This window comes from Coffea eugenioides, chromosome 4 (assembly GCF_003713205.1).
Source record: "Coffea eugenioides isolate CCC68of chromosome 4, Ceug_1.0, whole genome shotgun sequence".
NCBI lineage: Eukaryota > Viridiplantae > Streptophyta > Magnoliopsida > Gentianales > Rubiaceae > Coffea > Coffea eugenioides.
The window spans coordinates 3,790,439-3,811,531 of record NC_040038.1 but is presented as its reverse complement, the minus strand read 5'-3'; the positions used below and the strand labels follow the sequence as shown (position 1 = coordinate 3,811,531).

The 21,093-nt window shown below is 38.3% G+C and overlaps 4 protein-coding genes and 2 non-coding genes across 7 annotated transcripts; 1 reads left to right on the top strand and 5 right to left on the bottom strand.

Moving 5' to 3' along the window:
• Window positions 1–1,119: 1,119 nt before the first annotated feature.
• Window positions 1,120–3,628, top strand: LOC113768804 (aquaporin NIP6-1). Its single transcript, XM_027313300.1, has 5 exons — window positions 1,120–1,407; window positions 1,522–1,746; window positions 1,856–2,050; window positions 2,509–2,570; window positions 3,219–3,628. The coding sequence occupies exons 1-5, from the start codon at window positions 1,183–1,185 to the stop codon at window positions 3,421–3,423; spliced, it is 912 nt and encodes a 303-aa protein (XP_027169101.1). The 5' UTR covers window positions 1,120–1,182; the 3' UTR covers window positions 3,424–3,628.
• Window positions 3,629–4,747: 1,119 nt separating this feature from the next.
• On the bottom strand, window positions 4,748–7,266 carry LOC113767642 (40S ribosomal protein SA-like). The gene is made up of 5 exons (XM_027311800.1): window positions 7,024–7,266; window positions 6,180–6,442; window positions 5,870–6,067; window positions 5,424–5,631; window positions 4,748–5,094 (listed from the first exon to the last, which is right to left on the bottom strand). The coding sequence occupies exons 1-5, from the start codon at window positions 7,160–7,162 to the stop codon at window positions 4,976–4,978; spliced, it is 927 nt and encodes a 308-aa protein (XP_027167601.1). The 5' UTR covers window positions 7,163–7,266; the 3' UTR covers window positions 4,748–4,975.
• A 1,242-nt stretch (window positions 7,267–8,508) lies between these two features.
• On the bottom strand, window positions 8,509–10,834 carry LOC113768711. Its single transcript, XM_027313166.1, has 3 exons — window positions 10,208–10,834; window positions 10,065–10,105; window positions 8,509–9,051 (listed from the first exon to the last, which is right to left on the bottom strand). The coding sequence occupies exon 1, from the start codon at window positions 10,620–10,622 to the stop codon at window positions 10,272–10,274; it is 351 nt and encodes a 116-aa protein (XP_027168967.1). The 5' UTR covers window positions 10,623–10,834; the 3' UTR covers window positions 8,509–9,051; window positions 10,065–10,105; window positions 10,208–10,271.
• Window positions 10,835–11,108: 274 nt separating this feature from the next.
• Window positions 11,109–14,645, bottom strand: LOC113768761 (60S ribosomal protein L7-1). Of its 2 annotated transcripts, none has more exons than XM_027313230.1 (6): window positions 14,580–14,645; window positions 14,290–14,484; window positions 12,485–12,582; window positions 12,212–12,349; window positions 11,596–11,698; window positions 11,109–11,502 (listed from the first exon to the last, which is right to left on the bottom strand). In XM_027313230.1, the coding sequence occupies exons 2-6, from the start codon at window positions 14,470–14,472 to the stop codon at window positions 11,287–11,289; spliced, it is 738 nt and encodes a 245-aa protein (XP_027169031.1). In that variant the 5' UTR covers window positions 14,473–14,484; window positions 14,580–14,645; the 3' UTR covers window positions 11,109–11,286. The 2 variants fall into 2 exon arrangements, with proteins under 2 accessions (XP_027169031.1, XP_027169032.1); XM_027313231.1 differs by having other exon boundaries at window positions 14,290–14,495; window positions 14,580–14,633.
• On the bottom strand, window positions 13,093–13,224 carry LOC113769731. The gene has a single exon (XR_003468277.1). It is a non-coding gene; the product is annotated as a small nucleolar RNA snoR86 (small nucleolar RNA).
• Window positions 13,602–13,733, bottom strand: LOC113769732. Its single transcript, XR_003468278.1, has one exon. It is a non-coding gene; the product is annotated as a small nucleolar RNA snoR86 (small nucleolar RNA).
• Window positions 14,646–21,093: the final 6,448 nt, after the last annotated feature.

The following is a 21,093-nucleotide window of genomic DNA, read 5'->3' as shown; positions in this document are numbered from 1 at the left end:
AAATTGGAGACAAGAAATCTGTACTTCACTTTCCAAGTTATACAAGCATTGAGTTGGAGACAATACCCCATGATCTGTTCACTAGCTGGAATCAGCTGAGTGTAACTTTAGCAGTTTCACTAGTACGTCAAACTATAAAGATGATCATTATGAAACATATATAATCAGAAGAAAAAAATTAAATATGTACCTTCTCATAAAATGCTTTAATTCACTTTCCGATGTCGTTGGAAATCTTTTCAATTTCGAGTTTTTGTTTCGAGTGAAATCGGGGTTTAAATGGGGTACGTCACATGACAGAAATTCTCAATTTCAGAGCCCTACACCCCTTCAAATGCAACAAATTAATTGATCCACAGAGATGTTGCTCTCAACTGGCTGCCTGCATGATACTAATGTACCCGACTTGTCTGTGTTAGTTTTAAAATTGGAGGTAATGATCTCAATCATTACACTGCGACATGAAAGTGAAGAAAAGGTTAAGAAGCCATAACTACTCCTTAAGTTGGCTAAACTGAACCATTCATCTTCTGTAAACAACTAAACAGCCCAAGGGGATCCTAGCAACCGACGCATCATTTTCCTCCTTTAGTCCCTTTTTGGCTATTGTTAATCAAAAGAAAGCTGCCAAATATGATTACTTTAACAACATAATCTCCTAAGAGGAGTGCATTCTCGCTAGCAATTCACCTACCATGATTCTCTGGCCGTCTCCTGATCTTAATTTACTATAGTTGAAATCCAAGTATATTTCTTTTCCTTTAACAACTAAGGGCGCTGCAGACAATGGTCTTGACAATAATTGAGTTCAAGCCAGCCTCGAGTGAAAATACGTACATTTCGTAGTGGAAGGGACGGGAAGACCATGACTGGTGTCTCAAGTTCAATGCTTCTGATTTTGTCCTTTTCCTAATGCAAAAAATTTTCTGATTTTGTCCCGCCATCCACTTCCAAAGCCACTTTCACTCGCTCATCACATTTGAGTTCAGTCCACTAATTTCATTTCAGGCCTTCTTTTTCTCATGGTACTGCACAGGTCAACTCTCTTATGCCCTGTAGTATAAATCTGTGCATCATGTTCCAGCTCAGTCACAAGGACGAAGGAAGGGTAAGCACTTGAGCACGCGGTACCAGCTTCTCTTACTGCAACTCTACTTTGTCCTCAATCCCTTTTCTTTATTGATGGATTCTGAAGATGTCCCATCAGCCCCTTCAACGCCAGTTACTCCAGGGACTCCTGGAGCTCCCCTTTTTGGTGGGATCAAGCCTGAGAGGAGTGGCAATGGCAGAAGATCGCTTCTTAGTAGCTGCAAGTGCTTCATGGTTGAAGCATGGGCCTTGGAAGAAGGTACCTTACCCTCTGTCTCCTGCGCATTGCCGCCTCCTCCCGTCTCACTTGCAAGAAAGGTGTGCAAATCTCCCGAAAGCTGTTATGAATTTCCACATCCCGCACTGAATATAAACTGTCATATATAACTTTTTATGTGATATTATTGGTTCTTGAATTGCTGTTCAAATCAGGTGGGAGCTGAGTTTATAGGCACTCTGATACTGATCTTTTCAGGGACAGCCACGGCCATAGTAAATCAAAAGACTCAAGGCTCAGAGACTCTTATAGGCCTATCAGCATCCACCGGACTCGCTGTTATGATTGTGATTCTTGCCACAGGCCATATTTCAGGAGCCCATATCAATCCAGCAGTCACCATTGCCTTTGCTGCTCTCAAGCACTTTCCTTGGAAGCATGTATAAACAACTAACCTTAAAAACTGCAAACGAGTGAGACAAGTAGTTTTCAACTATAAGATTACAGCATTTGAATGCTCTCAGATGGTGCAATTTGTATTTTGGTCAGGTTCCAGCATACATAGCAGCACAAGTATTGGCATCATTATCTGCTGCATTTATACTCAAGGGAATTTTCCATCCTATTATGAGCGGGGGAGTAACTATTCCATCAGGAGAGTATGGCCAAGCTTTTGCTTTAGAATTCATCATTGGCTTCAATCTCATGTTTGTTGTTACTGCTGTGGCCACTGACACCAGAGCTGTAAGTCACCCCTCACTACTCAGATGCTACTAATAGTCTTAGTTATTGTAATTCGTTGCTACAATCTGTTAAATGATGACAGCTGCAAGTTTCAGATTTTAATGAATATTAATTTGAACGACCACATCAAGTTGTGCCACTACAAAATTACAGACACTTGTTCAGGCAAATCTGTCAGTGATCTGGAAATCAATGTAATGATATAAACAGGGTATGGAAATTATTGGCCTTATTGCAGTTTTGGTTTTCTGTCTTATAAGTTTGCTTGGATTCTGTACGTCCATCCACATGTATGTAATCGTAATGTAACATGATGACCAAATCTCAGACTTATTATCATGTTATTCCTCACATGCATTATCATGCAAGAACCTAACATGTGTAGGACACTAGTGGAACCTTGTGAGAAGATGGTTAATTCTCAGATTGATGATCATGTCATTTGTGTCACTCCACAGGTGGGGGAGCTTGCAGGAATTGCAGTGGGAGCTACAGTCATGCTCAACATACTCATAGCTGGGTAATCTTCAAAATTTTAATAATCATCTCAAGCGATTCTTTCTTTGATTTTTTTTTTCCCTTAATTTCTTTTCCTAATTATACTGGTGATGGAAAAAATTTCAAACGTGAACATACAAGGGCCACGGTCAATGGCTGAATTCAATCCATGAGAAGGTGACCATAACGAAGAAATCAAGAAGTACTTTTCATGTTAGAAAACCAAAAATGAGACCAACAGGCAACAATCCACATAGATTTCTTGTTATGATGATTCAGAATGAAAAAGGTTTGGCCATAAAGATTTCTGGAAGGATAATAATGCTGCAAAAAGGAATAAGAAAAGAAAATCTTTTTTTTTTTTTTTTAAATTTTGTGTGGAAAAGAAAACTTCTGCTGCTATCATTATTGCGACCAAGATGAATGTAAGTATAATTGCCTTTTGGAATGGGAAAAAGAAAGTGAGTTGACAACTCAGAAAGTTAAAACGAGATGCTTCCTTTCTCTCTGCTCAAGAAGAAGAAAGGGAAATACAAAAAAGTAAACTCTTTGAGAGGCTCAAAACGATGCACACCAGTCATTCCTCCTGAATTATTAGTCCCCAGCATCATTAACAAATGTTGAGAAATCACCAATGAATCTAAAACTTTCCACTCGTGTAATGGTACAGGGAGTCAACGGGAGCGTCGATGAATCCAGTGAGAACTCTGGGTCCAGCTGTAGCAGCAAACAACTTCAAAGGCATATGGATTTACCTGACTGCACCCGTACTTGGGGCACTGGCTGGTGCAGGTACTTACTCTGCTGTCAAGTTACCTGATGATGATGCCAACCCTCAAAACATGTCATCAGCAGCACCCAGCTTCAGAAGGTGAACCATGATCGATAGTGATACACTCCGCTAGCTGGGGAACCATTGCACAAATTTGGCTCGTTGTCTCTAAGTTAACTGTACAGGCTTGGCACGAACTTTGGACGTGTTTTTTTTTTCCGTATTTTTCCCCCCCTTCTTTTTCTCAATTTCTGTTGCTTGTTGGTTTAGAGACTGAATGGATATGCAAAACCAAGCCGTTGAATGAATCTCGATGACAAAACTGTTTTGCGACATTTATGCTTCCACTTAATCAGTATAAATAATGAAAGAATAGACCTCCTAAAAGTGGTGCAGGCAGTCCGAAAACAGCAAAATAGTCAGACCAAAATCTCATCAAACCTTCTCTCCGGGCATGAATGAATACCTTAGCCATTATTACGAGTCCACTTGCTCTTTTGCTACCATCTTCCTGCCATTGATATGCAATATCGTGCTCAAGAATGTCCTCAGTCAAAATCACGGCACAAGATTTTACTTGAAAGTTAATGGAGGAATTCATGGATAAGTGACAACATCCCGAGTTTATTTATTCTTGATATTTGCCTGGATTATTAACGCAAACGGATTTTTATGAACATTTCTCTCTTTCCTTCTCTATAATTTAATGCAAGAGAAATGAGAGGGATTCACGCAACTTAGCCAGTGAACTGCAACACTGGAAATACCTGTTCAAAATCTCGTCCGTTGAGGTTCCAAGCTGAGCTGTCCACACAACTCACTCGGCATGGTGACGGATATAATTTACTTCCTTCCGGCATTCCTACAAATCTTTCCGTTATCTACATTGTTGTATGTGTGGCAAGATTTTTACTCCCAAGTTTTACCAAATTCTTTTCTTTGCACCGTTAGGCGGGCCAGCCAATCATCGAGCACCGTATCTTTAAGGCGTCTTAGGTACACCTCGTACGTGTAAGTGTAACACGCGTATTTAAGATTCAAGGCACATCTGCCGCATGCATTAAACATAGGTAGCCTTTTGACTTCCCACCGCCCTTGGAGTGGCGAGTGGCCTCGCTCCGATAGCATACCCACCCCAGTGGCTTAGATCTGGCGTGACAGGCCAGGTCTAATATCCACTTGAATGCACAAGAATTCATTAGAACGCGTAATACAAGAATAGGAAGTGCCACAATCAGCTGTTACCAGGAGCGATCGATTTCAAGATGAAAATGCTTTTACCCCGTTTTAAGGGATTGCACAACTGGCAAGGCAAACCAGTACCAACACATTTTTTTTCTTAGGGATCAAACTTCACACTAGGTTGCGTGCACAAAGCATAATATAATCAACTTAGTTTTTGACTTGAAAATGCCCAACATGCAAAATTTTCAAAAAACATCCACCAGCATATCAGCAGAAGATAAGCTCTATAGTTTTGAGACAAACATATAACACCATTTTGGAACTGTATCAGAGAATTTTCTTTAAGCTCAACCGCTACAAAAATAACTATGGCAGGATTCAGACCATAAACTAACAGATGTTCAAGCTAAGCAGATTGCATGGCTTAAGGTAGGAGGACAAATTAACAAAATGTTCCCTAACAAAAACTTCTACTCCCAATCCCCACCGGGGGGAGCCACGGGGTTAACTCCAGGAGCCATGGGGTTAACTCCAGGAGCCATTGGTGGTGCAGCAGTTGCCTCCCATCCGTCAGTTGATACTGCAGGGACTGAAGACAATCAGAAGACAAATTTCCACAATTAGTTGACAGGGTTAGGATACAAAATAAAAACAATGCACGATTCAACACAAATGGATCACAAGCAGTAAGCTTAGGGACATCAATGTACCAAGGATAGATAACAAAAGTTGCAGAATTAAAAGATACTCAAAAACACTTGTTTTTTAACTAAAAAAGTTTAAGCCATAAACTGGTGGCAGCATCTAACAAAATAAGGACAGCCAATTCACCATTTCACATTATACACTTAAATACAAAAACTTGGCAGTAAAACACTTTTCGTATAATATTATTTGTTTTAAAGGACAGAAACTAACCAGGCTCTGCAGGCCAACCAGCTGCAGGAACTGCAGGATTGGGAGGTTGGGCAGCCATTGTCCATTCTCCCTCTGGAATATTGCTAGTACCCCAACTATCCTGAACTCCAAGAGCTGCAGAAGTAAAGTCACCATAATCTGGAGCAGGTGCCTCCTCTTCTTGTGGTTCCTTGGCCTCCTCAGGCTCCCTGTAGAAAAACAGGTCCACCTGCCAAAATGCCAAAAAAAGAACTATATTTCAGACATGCAAAGTAACAGAAACAAATTTCAGTCTAATTTGCTGCCACTTGTTTATGTGTGTCAGAACATCATGTTAATCCAAACAAGAAATTATGAAGATTTCAAACATCATCAAACTTCAGAAGTCAATTGGAGCATATTCCCCATTTGAATGAGCAAAATTACTGATAGATGTGAAATCAAAACAAAAACACAGTAGTGTTTACCATAACGTCCCACTTGTGACCCTGTGGGATAACACCACGCATCTGTAGAACCATCCTTGCTAAAAGCCAGAACAAGCAACCAATACTGTGTTTCCCCTTGTTGTTAGCAGGGATACCAATATCAACATATCGCATAGGGGAATCAGTGTCGCAAAAAGCAATGGTTGGGATGTTTGACAGAGCTGCTTCCTTAATAGGCTGCAGGTAGTTCAAAAGAAGTTTGAGAATCATAACAAGCAGGACAATTCCGTCCATATTTTTTTATTTTAAAAGCCCAGTTGGTAAACCTCAAACAAGAACGAGGGATAACCTGATGATCAGTTCTTGGATCTGTAAGGATAAGGAGACGAGGCTCACTGAATGAGGTTTGGAGCTGGTTGGTGAAGGTACCAGGAGTGTGGCGCCCAGCAATTGCATGAGTATGGGTGTACTGAGCGAATTTCAAGACAGCCCTCTGACCATATGGCCTGGCAGATTGGACAATAATGTCCTGAGGATTCTCAATCGCAACGATAGCCCTCGCAGCCATTTGAAGCTTTTCCCATGTTTTTGCAAGGTTAATGATGTGAATTCCTGAGCCGTTAACAATAAAAATCAACATACAATAAAAACAAAAGTAAAAGACTCACAAGCACATTCAGTAAAGCTTTCAAGCACACCGAAAAAAAGGCCATCTACAACTAGCTAAGCCTACAACCTAGCTGCTCGTCCAAAATTCTACGTCAGGTGTCCTAATTTTAGAGTAACAGAAGCCAAATTCCTAATTCTGCACCATTTCAAGTTTCATTCAGTTCCAGCTAGATCATAACGTTAGGCATAATTTAACTTCAAACGAGACGAAAGAAAAAGCCCGACATATTCAAAGATTGTCACTCACACCTAAAATCAGAAATTTATTCCCCATAATTTAACTTCAAAATTGAGATCCCATCATACTCGTCAGGACTTGCACTACCATCAGAATTGACTACTAAAAGATAATTGCCCAAAAAATGTGAGAACCTAACAAGGCAAATAATACCAGAACGATTAGACATCTAGAATACCATAAGATCCTCATACACCAGACGAGTAACGACATAGCACGGTACTAACAAATTAATTTAAAAAATAAATTTAAAATATGATCAAAATAAAATAGAATGGGAATTTACCGTCGTTGCGGCGCTTGAAGACGTAGCGCTCCATCTGGAAATCGCAGTTTTTGGTACCGAGGTGGACTTCGGCGGCCAACATCATTTGGATGTCGGCCTCCTTCGTCGACAGCTGTTTCTGCGTAGTAGCAGTCGCCATTGTTTTGTCAATCCCTCTCTCGCTTTTGCTCTTTTGCCTGTCGGGCGGGGGAAACTGGCGGAAACTAGGGTTGTTCTGGTTTCCGGAAAATGAACACGAAGGCTGGCATCTTTACTGATGACTGAAATAAATATATAGCCCTTATACCCTCATCAGAAACCCTAGTTAATTTTCTTGACTTAATTGCCCCTGGGCTCTCTATGTCTATTCAGACTTCAGATCAGACTGTTGTGTTGTTCTTGGCCCGTTTCAAGCATAGGTAACCAGTCCAAAGACCAAGGCCCACTAAAGAGCTTACCAGTACTGCTATACTCGAGCCGAGTCGAGCTCGACTATTGCTATACAGTCTATACTCAAGCTCGACTTGACCTATAAATAACTTAGAGCTCGAGTTCGATTGAGTGGAAAAATCTCAAACTCGAGTTTGACTCGAGAAAATCTTTAAAAGCTCGAGACGAGACTCGACAAGGCTCGACCTTTAGTCAAACCTTATTCAGTCGAGCAATTAAGCTTTTTGACTCGACACCTTACTTGTAAATTCAGTATAAGTTATATCCATAATGATCATTTTATAATTATAATACATATATATTATTTATATTATATATATTATTTAAATTATACGGCTCGATGAGCTGCAAAATTCTGACTTGAACTCGACTCAAATGTGGACTCGAGTAGCTCGAGACTCGGCTCGAACTCGGTCAAACCGAGTTCAAGCCAAGCCATTGACCAAGCTATTCGCGTACATCCCTACTTACCACCCTTTTTTTTTGTTTAATTTTCTGTTGAACTACTTTCGCCCAAAAAAAAATGTCATCAAAGCGAAATTAGAGTTATAAAATGAAAAATTAGAGTTTAAGCTCATCCATCGTATAGCCTGGCTTTTTTTTTTCATCACATAGTCTAGCTAGTATAATGTTTCATAAATAGATGATTATTCTACGGGGCTAAAATTCCAAATTTGTATTTTTGCTTTGGCACATAGCTTGGTTGAGAGGATATGCTTAGCTTAGATGAAAAGGAAGCAATAACTGTATTGTGAGATTTTCAATTCTAGTTTATTTAGTTGAAAAGAATTTAAGAGCTGTATTGTAAGATCATTAGTTCGAGTCTTGCTAGCATCGTTGCCTGTATCTATGAATTGTCTCGTTGTGACAAAATGGTAAGAATTAATACCATGAAAATTATCAGTTCAAGTCTTGCCAATTTGCCAGCCTTCTTGTTGCTATATGAGGCAGGCTCTGGGAGATTTTTTAGAACGGCCCAGCTGTCTCGTGCCAAAAACAAGCCTTGGTGCTAAGGGTGGAATTAAACGATTAAAGAAACGAATTTAAGGCATTTGCTTTACAAATTTCTTAAGAAAGTGATGAGATATTCTCTGCGTTTTAGCAAACATTGAACCAACTGAAAAAAAAAAGGTATCTAGATCCACCCCGAAGTACAAGAATCATAAGAGTCCACCCAAAGAGGAGGCTATTGCAGAAGCCTTTGAGTCCATGGCCTCTATTACTCCCTGCAGAACTGCACGATGGGTATGAAGATCTATCACGGTTGAAAGATTTGTAGGACAGGGTGGAAAAGGATAACACTGGAAAGCAATCCAGTTGGCAATGTAGTTCAAGGGGAGCAGTAGAGATATTGAAGTCATTACAAAGCAGATGCGTGTATCAGATGTTTGAGCAAATTGGAAATCGGCTGCCAGAATTAGATAATGCACATAGCCGGAGGATTATACGATGTCAATTCGTTAAGTCCTGCGTATGAACTCCAAACCAGATTCTCAGATTGTTATGCTGCTTCAGCCAATCCTTGATGGCGTAACTGTCCAAACATGAGGAGACCAACAAACCATTGTCACAGCCACCATTTCTGCAACTCAACAACACCTGCAACAAGACCAGCTACATGCTTCAGCATTTATCCCAGAACGCAGTGCAACAGATCAAGTGTTGCTCCAAACATCTCATCTCAGCCTATTCGTTGTTTTACCATACTTCACCCAGAATTTTCAGGTTACATCAGATTAAATAGGTAGGAAAGGCTGATGATTTGACTAGAAATAGCAACAAAGTACCAAGATTGCACACACATCGAGTGTGCATCGATCACTAGTTTGAATAAAGCACAAGTCTGTGAATGCAAAGGAGACTAGTTTTCAAGAATGGACAAATGCTGGACCAATAACATGGAGTTTCTAAACAAACAAATAAATAAAAATTGGGAGTTTCTAAGATGCAACTGATTGTTATGAGGTCAGCCACAGTATTTTCTTAAAAAACAGTTTACATCAGTGTCAATCCTGTTTATGGTGTGTTTACATCTCCCGAAGGAGGATGAGTAACAATCAAACAAGTGCATTGCACTTCCACGAAATCAACATCGTTGATGGACAGACATGCAGCATCATTTAGGTGTCCATTCAAGTTTCACCCAAATTGTATCACTTTTAAACAATACTTAACAATAATAATCACTTCCTAAATCACTCCAAACCATGAGTTTACCTTTAACAGCCCTGTTATTGGAAGGGGATGCACATTCCCGAAGATCCTCGTGAAACAAACGACACCGAAGTGTCTATACAAACGACACACAACACACTTTATTGGTGGAATAATCTAACTTTTACCACAGGATATATACTTTCAGTTCTAGGACAGGTTAAAAATCAAACAGCTAGTCACGCAGCAAATTCATGAAAACCAATCAACAAAGTCGTCACCTTTACCCCTTCATGAAAACTAATTGACCCCTCTATGAATTCCAAATGAACAGATATGCATACAGAGGATATCATCTCAAATTACCGACTTCGAAAGAGAGAATAAATAGGTAAAGTCATCTGAAATGGCCAAATATCAAATCATTCAGAAAACAGATTAAATCACGTAGCTATTACCTCTACAGCTAAGTGCATCCACGAATTTGAAACTTCACATCCTTCATCAACAGAAGCAACCATCACAAAAAGATGAGGAAAACTGCATATTAATTTGGAATTTCTGAGCAACGAAAAACACCCATCAAATGAATCCAGCTAACCTGACAGATGATTCCTTCACAAGTGGACAGCTTTATGTCCTCTTTGCACCTGACGAGGTCAATCTCAAACCATCTCGACCCTCTTAACTTGATCCGAATAATCAGATCCGAGTCCCACCGGGATATTAAATGATTCAGTCAAGCAAAGAGCAAAAACAGCAATTAAAGTCCCGAAGAGGTCGGCGACAGCATCTTTGGCTGAAGCACCGGCGGATTTGAAGTAGCCCATCTCGTCTGCAACCTCCTTGGAGGCGCCAGCCATCAATGAAAGTACGGACCCAACCCAGGTTGAACGGTTGCGGATGAAAGCGCAGCGGGTCCGGGAAGCAAGGAGAGTGAAAATGATAGTGGCGCAGAAGCCGAACAGGACGTGGTAGAGTTTGTCTAGGGCTAACCAGTCATCACCGTGTTCCATGTCAAACACCAGAGCATTCGTATAAGCTGCTATTCGTTTTGATTAAGGTTAACCGTTTGCATGCCGTCTAGACAAAGTTCAACAACAAACAACATAATGATGAACACCTAAATCTAAATGGCGCAATGATTCAGGCTTTCGGCTTCAAGAGCTTGGACGTCCTCGAATCCTGGCGTAATGTACACCACAGCATCGTATTCGTTCGGCACAAAGGTTCCATTTGGCGGACACTTTCAAATGAGCCGCGGCATGTTTCACTTCTTGGCCTGTATGCGAAAATTGATTACTTGCTAGTTCACATCTTCTGAATGCAGAATATAGCCAATCGTAGCCTGAGGCTATGTTTAAAATTTTGCTTCTCATACAATCATTTTGTAACTGGACCACTAATTACTCCATTTTTCTTTTCCGATCATTCATTACTTTCAGATTAGTATAGTTGTTAACCAAGTATACTACAATGATAAATTCCATTCTGTTACCGTGTAACTGCATTAAAGACAAAATCCTTATATTACTGCGTATCTCCTTAATTAACGGAACAAAGAATTACAGCTACATGCTCCAAAGCTTTTAATGTACTTCAGCTGGTTAATTCCCAAAAAAAAAAAAAAGTACATCAGCCCGTTGACTTAATATCTAGATAAGGAACTCCATCAACGTGTTAATTCATCTTGCGAAGCAGCTCATTGATGTCATCCTCACGATTTCCAGAATCCCCACCGTCCTTGTATCGTCTCCTCTTGCCCTGCAATGCCTTTACAGGCTTGTTGAGTGTAAAAGGGCAAAGAAAACTAGAGACCTCCTGAAAGTGTGGGCCGACATTTGTGATCTCATTTACAATATCTTCTAAGCATATTATGTTAAACTGGCCCAATGCCTGCAAAAATTTATTGAAACGCGTTATTGCTAATCCTTAATAAGCAACTACAGACAGGACCCAAGCAACAAAGAAGTGATCTCTCTCTCATACCTGTTCAACAATGTTGTTGTCAGTTAAAGGAACCCTCTGTTTTTCAAATTTTGCCACGCCTTTCTTGTATATCAAATCCTTCACACTCTTCAGATTAGGATACCTACAAGTGAACATGAATTTCTGAGAAGCCAGCGGACGCAAAACAGGAACAGAAATACAACCTGTATTCAGTATGCTTATGTACAGCTAACCATCTTTTACTGAAATTGCAGAATTGCAACATGTTATTTGGACAACCACCTCGTGTAAAGATGAGAACAGATGTATTTGCCAGCAAAAAAAGCTAAATTCTCACAAAGTTACACAACACATAGTTGTCAAGCAATTAGATTTCAAGAACGATAACGGAGAACTGGAGGAAGATTGAACTCAAAAAAGAGATGACATGCAGCAAATCAAGGTGGGCAGTTGCGAGCAAGTACAGTCAATCAATTGTCCCAAGGTTTTATCAGGGATAAGCCAATCATTTGTTTCAAGTCAGCATGTCAAGCAGACCTCTAAAAGGAGCAGATATACGTACAACTCAATAAAAACATAACAGAATTCACATGCTATTAAGTATAGCTTGTAACTTCATATGAATCAGCAGCAATACGGTTCAGCTTTGGCATACCCATAAGTGATGTAAGGCTCCACTTTCTTCAAAATCTCCATTATCCTTCCATTCGCCTTGAGAAAGACACCATTAAACACTCTCCTCAGTCTCAAGGAATACAAAACCTTCCGTGTGTTTGGATGCATATCATTCTTTCTGAAACAAATAAAAAATGGCGAATTGATGTACAATTTTAAAGGCACCCCAAATAACTCATAAATGTCCAAGGACAAGATCTAATAGATCATTGTATTGACTAATTGGAAACGAATAAGATGTCTAGATACCCACCCTCCTATGCGTACGACAAATAGAAGCTTGGAGTCGGGTATCACGCCACTCCGTATAAGTTGCTTCTTCCTGTTTTTCATTTGGACAAGGTCCATCTCCTGGCCAAACAGCAAATGACAAATATATTAGCCTATCAGGAAGCAAAGATATCAGACAACACAACAGTACATGCAGATGACAAAAAGCGCTGGTTTCTGAAGCTGCAGTTTTCCAACTAAATTAGCTTCAACATATGAGACATGAGAGGCAGGATAATACAAATATTGAAAGCAGCTCAATGGATACCAATATTTCACTGTAAGAATTTTAGCAAATCATAACCAAGCATCCAGAATATAGGCAGATAGTAGAAAAGTTTGTCAATGAAATTTAAGGTCATAACTCAATAACGTTCTGCTGCTGGATAGCAATGGAAAAGAAGTGGTACAACCCAAAATACTATAGAGAGCCATGTCCACCAAATGAGCACTCAAAGCTTTGCAGTGGCTCCAACATGTATGGCATAGCATTCATTGGAATTAGATCAGAAGGACATAACTCAACTGCAGACTATAGTCAGATGACTAACAACACTAATGCACATGGACGGGGGTGGGGGAGATTTGAAAAATGTAGTGATTTGTTCGAGGCCATAATCAAAACTGAGTGAATTTGAAAGGCACGGAGAATCACTATATGGGTGCTGTTGCCAACCTTCAATGCAAGTGATTCATCATTTATAAAATTTGATGCACTTGCTCTGCTAATTGGCATTTTCATTTGTCCCCCTCCCAATTAGCAGCTCAATGGATACCAATATTTCACTGTAAGAATTTTAGCAAATCATAACCAAGCATCCAGAATATAGGCAGATAGTAGAAAAGTTTGTCAATGAAATTTAAGGTCATAACTCAATAACGTTCTGCTGCTGGATAGCAATGGAAAAGAAGTGGTACAACCCAAAATACTATAGAGAGCCATGTCCACCAAATGAGTACTCAAAGCTTTTCAGTGGCTCCAACATGTATGACATAGCATTCATTGGAATTAGATCTGAAGGACATAACTCAACTGCAGACTATAGTCAGATGACTAACAACACTAATGCACATGGACAGGGGGTGGGGGAGATTTGAAAAATGTAGTGATTTGTTCGAGGCCGTAATCAAAACTGAGTGCATTTGAAAGGCACGGAGAATCACTATATGGGTACTGTTGCCAACCTTCAATGCAAGTGATTCATCATTTATAAAATTTGATGCACTTGCTCTGCTAATTGGCATTTTCATTTGTCCCCCTCCCACTCCCCCTCCCCCCCCCCAAAAAAAAAAACCTAAAAAAAAGAACCCCTTTCTTCCCTCTTTCCGCTGTTTTTGTTCTTCAAATTTGGTAAACTAGATTACATCCCATATGTCACACAACACAGAGGAGGACGAAGTCATTTCAGATCATAATAGAAGGGCATTCAATTATTACAGCTTTCCCAAGGACAAGATCATAGTCCAAGGTTTTTTGCATTCATAACTTCATTGCCACAGATCACAAATACGAAGAAAACCTCATGTAAACACACACGTTTGGGACTAATACATGAAGAATCTTCGAAAGCTCAAATTTTCCAAATACAGAATCAGGTATGCTCAAAATATCAAAGGACAGCTAGGAGAAAGTCTTGTGTTAAACATCAATTCTGAAGCTATTAGTGGTATTACAAACTTCTTTGTACTCACAGGAAACAGAGATCAAGTAATAGTGGTAGTATTACGAATTGAACAACTTTAACAAAATTTAGTACCTTAAAAGCAAGAAATTAAGAGAAAAATTACCCTGTCGCGATATTCTCGGATGAACTGTTCAGGCTTCTTAATAACGAAATTATCCGACTTGAGCTTCTTAACTCTCTGCTCCAACTGCTGCTTTCTCCTAATCGCCCACTCCTCATTGTTTTTCCTCTTCTTCAATATCACCTCTGGTATGTAATTCAACGGCTTCGGCTCCTCTTCCGCCATAGTATTAAATCTCTGCACAACCTCTAAATTAAAGCTAAGAAAAAAATAAAATAATAATTAATAAAACAAAGAGAAGCAATGTTAACGTCGTCTTCTCAAAAGCTCACCGGAGAAACACCCGTCGGAGCGATAAGCAGTGGCGGTCCTGTTGCGGAGAACAAATAGAGAGAGCGGGGAAGATATACAAGGCTGCCAATACTTATTAAACCCTAGTGAAATAAGCTGAGAACGTCCCTTTTTGGGATAAATTGCTAGAAAGGTCCCTCATATTTTAAATAGTTGTGTTTCAGTCCCAATCATTTAGAATGCAGCAATATGCCCCCATGCACGGCAATCAATTTTTTCGAATTCTTTTTTTTTTTTTTCTTTCTTCCTTTTCTGGAATTCTTGTACTAAATGTTTGAGGAGTTGAGCTAGTAATAATCGTACACTTAAATCCATAAACTTATTGAAAAGGTTGTTTTAGTTATTGACACATTAATAGCTGTTTAATATCATTACAAGCAATCAGAGCAGAAGCAGAGATACCACTCGACTTGACAATATTTAGGTGCCGGGCTAGTCTATTTGGCTGTTACATGTTGAATGTTGAGAATGGCGGGCTATCTCTGTGACAAGGTGGCTATGAAGCAAATAGCAACATTGGGACTCACTAGGAAAGTCGGGAAAGTTTAACATGCCAGGGCATGAAATATTGCAGGCGATCTTTTGAGATAATAACTGCTGCCACATTGTTTGGATGTCTTCTTTCATTTGTTTTGTTTAGGACAAGACATTTCTACAGAGGTGATATTTACAAGAAAATTGAGGAGGAAGCCCAAGTTTTAGATTCAGCAATGGTATCAATCAGGAATTCACCACAGTTGCTAGCTCCCTAAGCTAGATGGGTATAAATTAGAGGGGTACAGAGTGGAATAAATTTGACAAGTGTGGTATATATGTTTGTTTTGTCAAATGTTCGTATGTACATTCTGCAAGTATTGCAACGTTGCTGATATTGTCCTCTACTCAGCTAGATGCGAAAATTTCAGTAACTTTCCAAGGCTAGAAACCTTGATCTTTAGTTGGGTTCAAACAGGAGTTTGTGAAAATTTTTGCATCCATTGAAACTTAAGATGCACATTGTCAAGCCTGGATCAAGCACTGGCAAAATGTTGTTGACTCTCCATGATGGTCAGCTTAATTTGTACACATGGTTTTTACCTTTTCATCCTAGTTCCTCGTACATATACTTTCCATGTAATCTTTAATTGCAAGGTGCATGTATCTGGACTGTCAATATTGCCGGCATGCTAGATTTGAATATTAAGATATACTGTCGTTCCATCCTTACTCTTTTTTTAAAAAAAAAAATTTAATTCCATCCTTAATTTAGTTGCTTGTAGAGCTGTAAACAAGTCGAATCAAATCGAGTATCTCATATTTGACCTCTGTTCATTAAGCAATTCGAACAACGTTCATGTTCGTTCGTTAATTTTCAAACTCCAAACCTGTGTTCGTGTTCGATTCATTAAACAAAGTTCATGTTCGAATTCGAGTTCGAGTTCGTGTTCGTGTTCGGCTCGTTTAATATAAACAAGCTGTTCGCTAACATGCTCGAAATGCTCGAATTCAAATTATTTTAAACCTTAAATATGCCATACAAATCATTAATCATTCTAAAAAATAATTAAAGCATTAAGTGACTAAATTCTATTATTCATTAACTATATAACTAACAATAACATAAAAATAACAGATAAAACCCTCCAAAGTCCAAACATAAAAGTTTAGCCATAAAATTAATTTTAAAATTTGTCAAATGATAATTATGCCTATGTTCGCGAACGTTCGTTAAAACTCGCGAACATGCTCATATTCGCTCGATTATTAATCGAACAAAAAAATTCGTTCGAAATGAACACGAATGTGTCGAAATGAACCGAGTTACCGAACAGTTCGGTTCGTTTAACAGCTCTAGTTGCTTGTGCATTTCTTTCCTTTGTCCTTACAATTCATCCTTAGTTCTCAGTGTCTGGTGTGTTTGGACAAACAAGATTTGAAATAAAATAATTTGCTTCACAAATCTCAATCACCTTTTTATCTTCCTTATCATCTTTTTTATCTCACATACATCACATCATAAAAAGTGTTACAGTAATTATTTCAAATAAATCATCCAAATAAACTCTTATCCAAACAAGACGTTGTACCAGGTCATCTTTTGTAACAAGACGTTGTAACAAGACGTTTGTAACAAATAAATCATCCTGAGTTTGTAACAAGACGTTGTACCAGGTCATCTTTTGGACTTTATAAGGCATTATCATTGAGTTAACTTGAAATTCGTGCTTAAATTTGTTGGCCTTTTATATCTTGGATATCCATCGGTTGACTGAAAATGATTGAGACAGTTGTGTAGCGTTTTAATTATTGAGAAAAAAAGTTCTATAGCATGGTTGTGTAGAGTCTTATCTGTTATTGAAATGAGATTTTTTTGAGAATGATTAGGCTCCTCTCCGTTACATTGGAGGGAAATTGTCTCGATTACGCCTTAATAAAATTAATTTAGAAATTATATTCGAAAATCAACACGGTTTATAATATATTTCATTACTTGTGTCAGTTATACATAAAAGTTTGCATGAAATTGACCAAGTTTTGCCGTCTAATTAGTCATTGCAATTATTTTCATAATTTTGACCTATATATACATATTTCACTGTTCAAATGTTTATTTTAAATTGAATGTCAAGATATTGTCAAAAAAATACATATCATTTTTTAGTATGTTGATTTAGAGATTTAAAAAAAATTAAAGGCACAATCACACAATTTTATAATATTATATAAATTAAGATATAAACAATGGAGAGAAATTGAACGGAGAAGATCCCAACCCTTTCGAAAATATTACCTACTTGAAAGTGGGAGTCTGTAACCAACAAGTTTCAGCATACCATACTTAGCTGAAAGTATCATGCCAGCCAAAATAAGAAATACGTATATACTTTTCCATTTTCCTTTTTTTTGGGGGATTTTCTAGGTTTTAATAGTATCAAATATGGGGGTTGCTGTGGCTGGGCGGGTTGTTGATTGGGCAAGCCAAATGGGCCAAGAAGACTCAGGGGCGAAAGTTTTCTTCCAAATCCACTGGAGCAGCGCGATGCTGACCATGCCCAGTACCCTGGCCTGCTGTCAAATTCATTTAGCAAAATGGGCATTGTAAATTGTGATTCACCTTTTTTATTTTTTTGGCCGGGCAACGATAGTATTGTAAGAGGTTAACAGGTATACAAATTTGATTAAATCAAAAGGATGCTCTGACGCCACTTTTAAATTTTTATCACTGAAGGTGGGGTTAGTTTGAACCCCCAACCTATAGTTCAGAGAAGGATTTAATGCAATTTGTGCTGGGGTTAGTTTAATTCACTTTTTTCAGCGGTTATTGTAAATTGTGATCCACATTTTTTTATTTTTTGTGGGGTTTTCTGGGGGAAAAAAAGGGAGGGGGGGGGGGGGGTGGGGATCCACTTCTAAGCTGATTCATGTACGAACCGAGCAACAAGAAGTAAAGTGAAATAGGGAGATGCTGTGGGTTTGAATGTGACATTTAAAAGGAACGGGAGACGTCATAGTTGAAGTGGTGTTTGGACTTTGATATATTCCTCTTCTTTCGTGATCTGCCTTTTTCTATGTGAAACTGAAAGACAGCGATAGAAAAGGCTACAAAAGCTTCCTCTTCAAAATTTCTTTCTGATGTTGATTGCATCAGATATGCAGACAAAGAAATCTAACCAGCTTTATTATCTAGACTTGCTGTTTGATTAGACTAAGCAAACTCAACCCAACAAGGAATCAACGCAAAAGTCCCTTGGCTTCTCCCACATTTCACAATTGCCCCATAATGTCATCCAAAGACACTGCATGCATGTGCATTTGTTATTTTTGTTTTAGCCTTTTTAGTTTATCACAATCGATCGTGTGCTGTTGGGCGGATACCACCACACCCTTTTCATCCTGCTGGGATTGTCAACACAAGTTTCATTATCATCATCATGTAAATGCGTGACACGAACCAACACTTGTACGTATAAAAAATGTGTATAGCAATTAGCAATACACTACACACACACACTCGCGAGTCTACGCTGCAGCTATCATGCCACTCTGCCCTTGGACATGTTTTTTAATTATTTTTTTTTATGTTTTTGATACATTTTTATTTTACGTATATCATATTATCCCTAAAGTAAAGCGCGCGCTCTATGCGATTATTTTAAAAATTCTTTTCAATATATAATCTCCTGTCCAAGCAAACACGGTATATATTATTCTTGATCTGAGAGAGAGGGAGGGAGGGAGGGAGGGGGAGTAGTAAAGAAAATCTTGGATTGTGGATTGAAACTACTATTTGTCTTGTGAGGCTTCATCCTAATTTTACGGTACTACAGTTTTCAAAGCTAGTTTTTTCAGTGTTCATTGACAATCATCTTCTCCTAGTGTACAATTAATACCGCCAAGCATGGTTATTGTGCACTGAATAATTTCCAACTAAAACTGCAAACTAATGTCCTTTTCTTTCCTGATCCCTTTCTTCTCCAATGAGAATACGTCTCTCCCTTTTCTTTAATTAACAGTAGTGTTCGGTGAAAACGATGTTTATCAGAAGCTATATATGTATATATATAGGAAATGATTGTGTTCTGTGGATAATAATTCTTACAAAGAGATCAATCTCAGCGTCGGATGGCACTGAGGTAGCACGTTAAGGCCCTTATACATCAGCTTCCGCCATCTACCTGTCGGCCATTTGTCGCATTTCCAACTGCTGCATGACAAAACACAACTCCTATTTGCGCACGGGGCATTGATGCTATTGGGCTATTGGTTATCTTTTTTCTATTTTCTTTTTCGACTGACGAAGGCCTTTGAATTATTCCGCATCCGCAAAATGTTCTTCATGGTTGACAAAATGTTTAATGAAATAACGCAATACAGATCCGACCGATGAAGTCTAACTTAGAGTAGGTAGAGGATTTTTTGAGGGCAAAATGTTTGGCTCGAATGCATAGATACATATGAAACCATAAATGTCTCCCAAATTACCTAATTTCCTCATCAAACATTTATTAGTAAATTTATCTCGAGCTAATTCAACAACGGAAAAACAGTTTAATACTGAAGTGTGGATTCAGTTTAATTTTTTTGCAACTTCAACTTATAGTTTATATGGTCCCCTAATCTATTGTTTGAGTATATTTTTACAGATTGCTAAAGTACATTTTTTTTATTAAAAAAAAAGAAATTCTAAAAATAGCGATGATGAACCGAACTGTAGCTTAGCCAAAGTTATTAATGTATTCCTGCATCGATCTCGTGGTCGAATATATCTCAATAAATTCCACTTAAGAAGAGGAGGTTTTCCGTTATTGTCCCTTGATTTACTGTAAAGGGGAAAGAAATTAAATGGAAAGAACCAAAAATGAAAAGACAGAAGGATGTAGTAGTTAATTACGTGACCGTGAACAAGTAATAGTATGATATACACCATTAAATTAAGCAATCACATCTGAATGAATTATTGTCAAAGCAAACAAAGTAGAGACTTTGTGAGAGCTATTGGAACTCTTTTATCTACTTGTGTAATATTGCAGATTGATCATGAGATATCGACAACAGCGAAATAAAAAGATTCCTAGGCCACTAATAATTAATAATGATTCAGCTCCCAAGATCTGATTCGAGGAGCAAGTTTCATTTTAGGCTATAATATTCTCTCTTCAATGTGGAGTGGTACCTAACAAATCCCTGTCATAAATTCGACTGTATTAAAATTAAAAACCACCCAATAAAAAGTGCCTGTCACTTTGGAACGAAAGTTACTTTCCTTTGCCAAGAAAGGGTTTTGAATGCTTCGTTTCGAGCAATTAATCAGTGGTGAGATATTGGTAATTATTTTATGACTATATTTAGTTAATGGAGCATCTAGAAGAAATGAGACTCATTAATTTCTTCCTCAAGAGGATATTATTAAACTTATTTTGTTGATATACGAAAATAATGATAGAGCGCTAGCTCATGGTTTATATGTATAGTGCACACAATATTTATTTCACTGCTGAAATAATTTCAGTCAAGGTGTTTGGTGCAAAGCAATTAATGTATAGGATTCATTTCTATTAGTGGGAAAATCGCATGATTTCTTTCTTAGCGAGTGGAATAAATTACTGATGTATTCATTGCTTGGGAAGCTTAATGATGACATGATCTTTGAATATTGCCATAAAAAGCACCATGATGGCATATATACTCCTATATATAAAAATTTCTTCCACATGAAGTGGATGTGTAATATATATATATTCCTGATTTGTGCTTTATAGCTTCCCCTCCAAAAAAGGAAAAAGAAAAAAAATATCGAGTAATTAACTTCCATTAATTTGACATGCTAGTTAGTTTGTATACTAATTATAAGATTAATTTTTCTTTCTAGCTTCTAAAGAAATTTTATGTGCTAGCTCAACGTGCTCTATTGCAGCGGTAATTTTTTTTTTCCATGCTTAATTAATTATGAGTACTGTCGCACTAGAAATTAAGTATAAAATTGTGACAAACCTGCAACAGCACCACTCTTACATT

Coding starts and splice junctions, on each gene's coding strand:
- LOC113768804 (XM_027313300.1), top strand. CDS start 1,183: ATGGATTCTGAAGATGTCCCATCAGCCCCTTCAACGCCAGTTACTCCA. Junction 2,051..2,508: donor TGGCCACTGACACCAGAGCT/GTAAGTCACCCC, acceptor GTCACTCCACAG/GTGGGGGAGCTTGCAGGAAT. Junction 2,571..3,218: donor CTCAACATACTCATAGCTGG/GTAATCTTCAAA, acceptor GTAATGGTACAG/GGAGTCAACGGGAGCGTCGA.
- LOC113767642 (XM_027311800.1), bottom strand. CDS start 7,162: ATGGCGACTGCTACTACGCAGAAACAGCTGTCGACGAAGGAGGCCGAC. Junction 6,443..7,023: donor CTTCAAGCGCCGCAACGACG/GTAAATTCCCAT, acceptor TTAACGGCTCAG/GAATTCACATCATTAACCTT. Junction 5,095..5,423: donor TGGTTGGCCTGCAGAGCCTG/GTTAGTTTCTGT, acceptor GATTGTCTTCAG/TCCCTGCAGTATCAACTGAC.
- LOC113768711 (XM_027313166.1), bottom strand. CDS start 10,622: ATGGAACACGGTGATGACTGGTTAGCCCTAGACAAACTCTACCACGTC.
- LOC113768761 (XM_027313230.1), bottom strand. CDS start 14,472: ATGGCGGAAGAGGAGCCGAAGCCGTTGAATTACATACCAGAGGTGATA. Junction 12,583..14,289: donor TCCGAGAATATCGCGACAGG/GTAATTTTTCTC, acceptor CTGTTTGGCCAG/GAGATGGACCTTGTCCAAAT. Junction 12,350..12,484: donor TTTGTCGTACGCATAGGAGG/GTGGGTATCTAG, acceptor TATTTGTTTCAG/AAAGAATGATATGCATCCAA.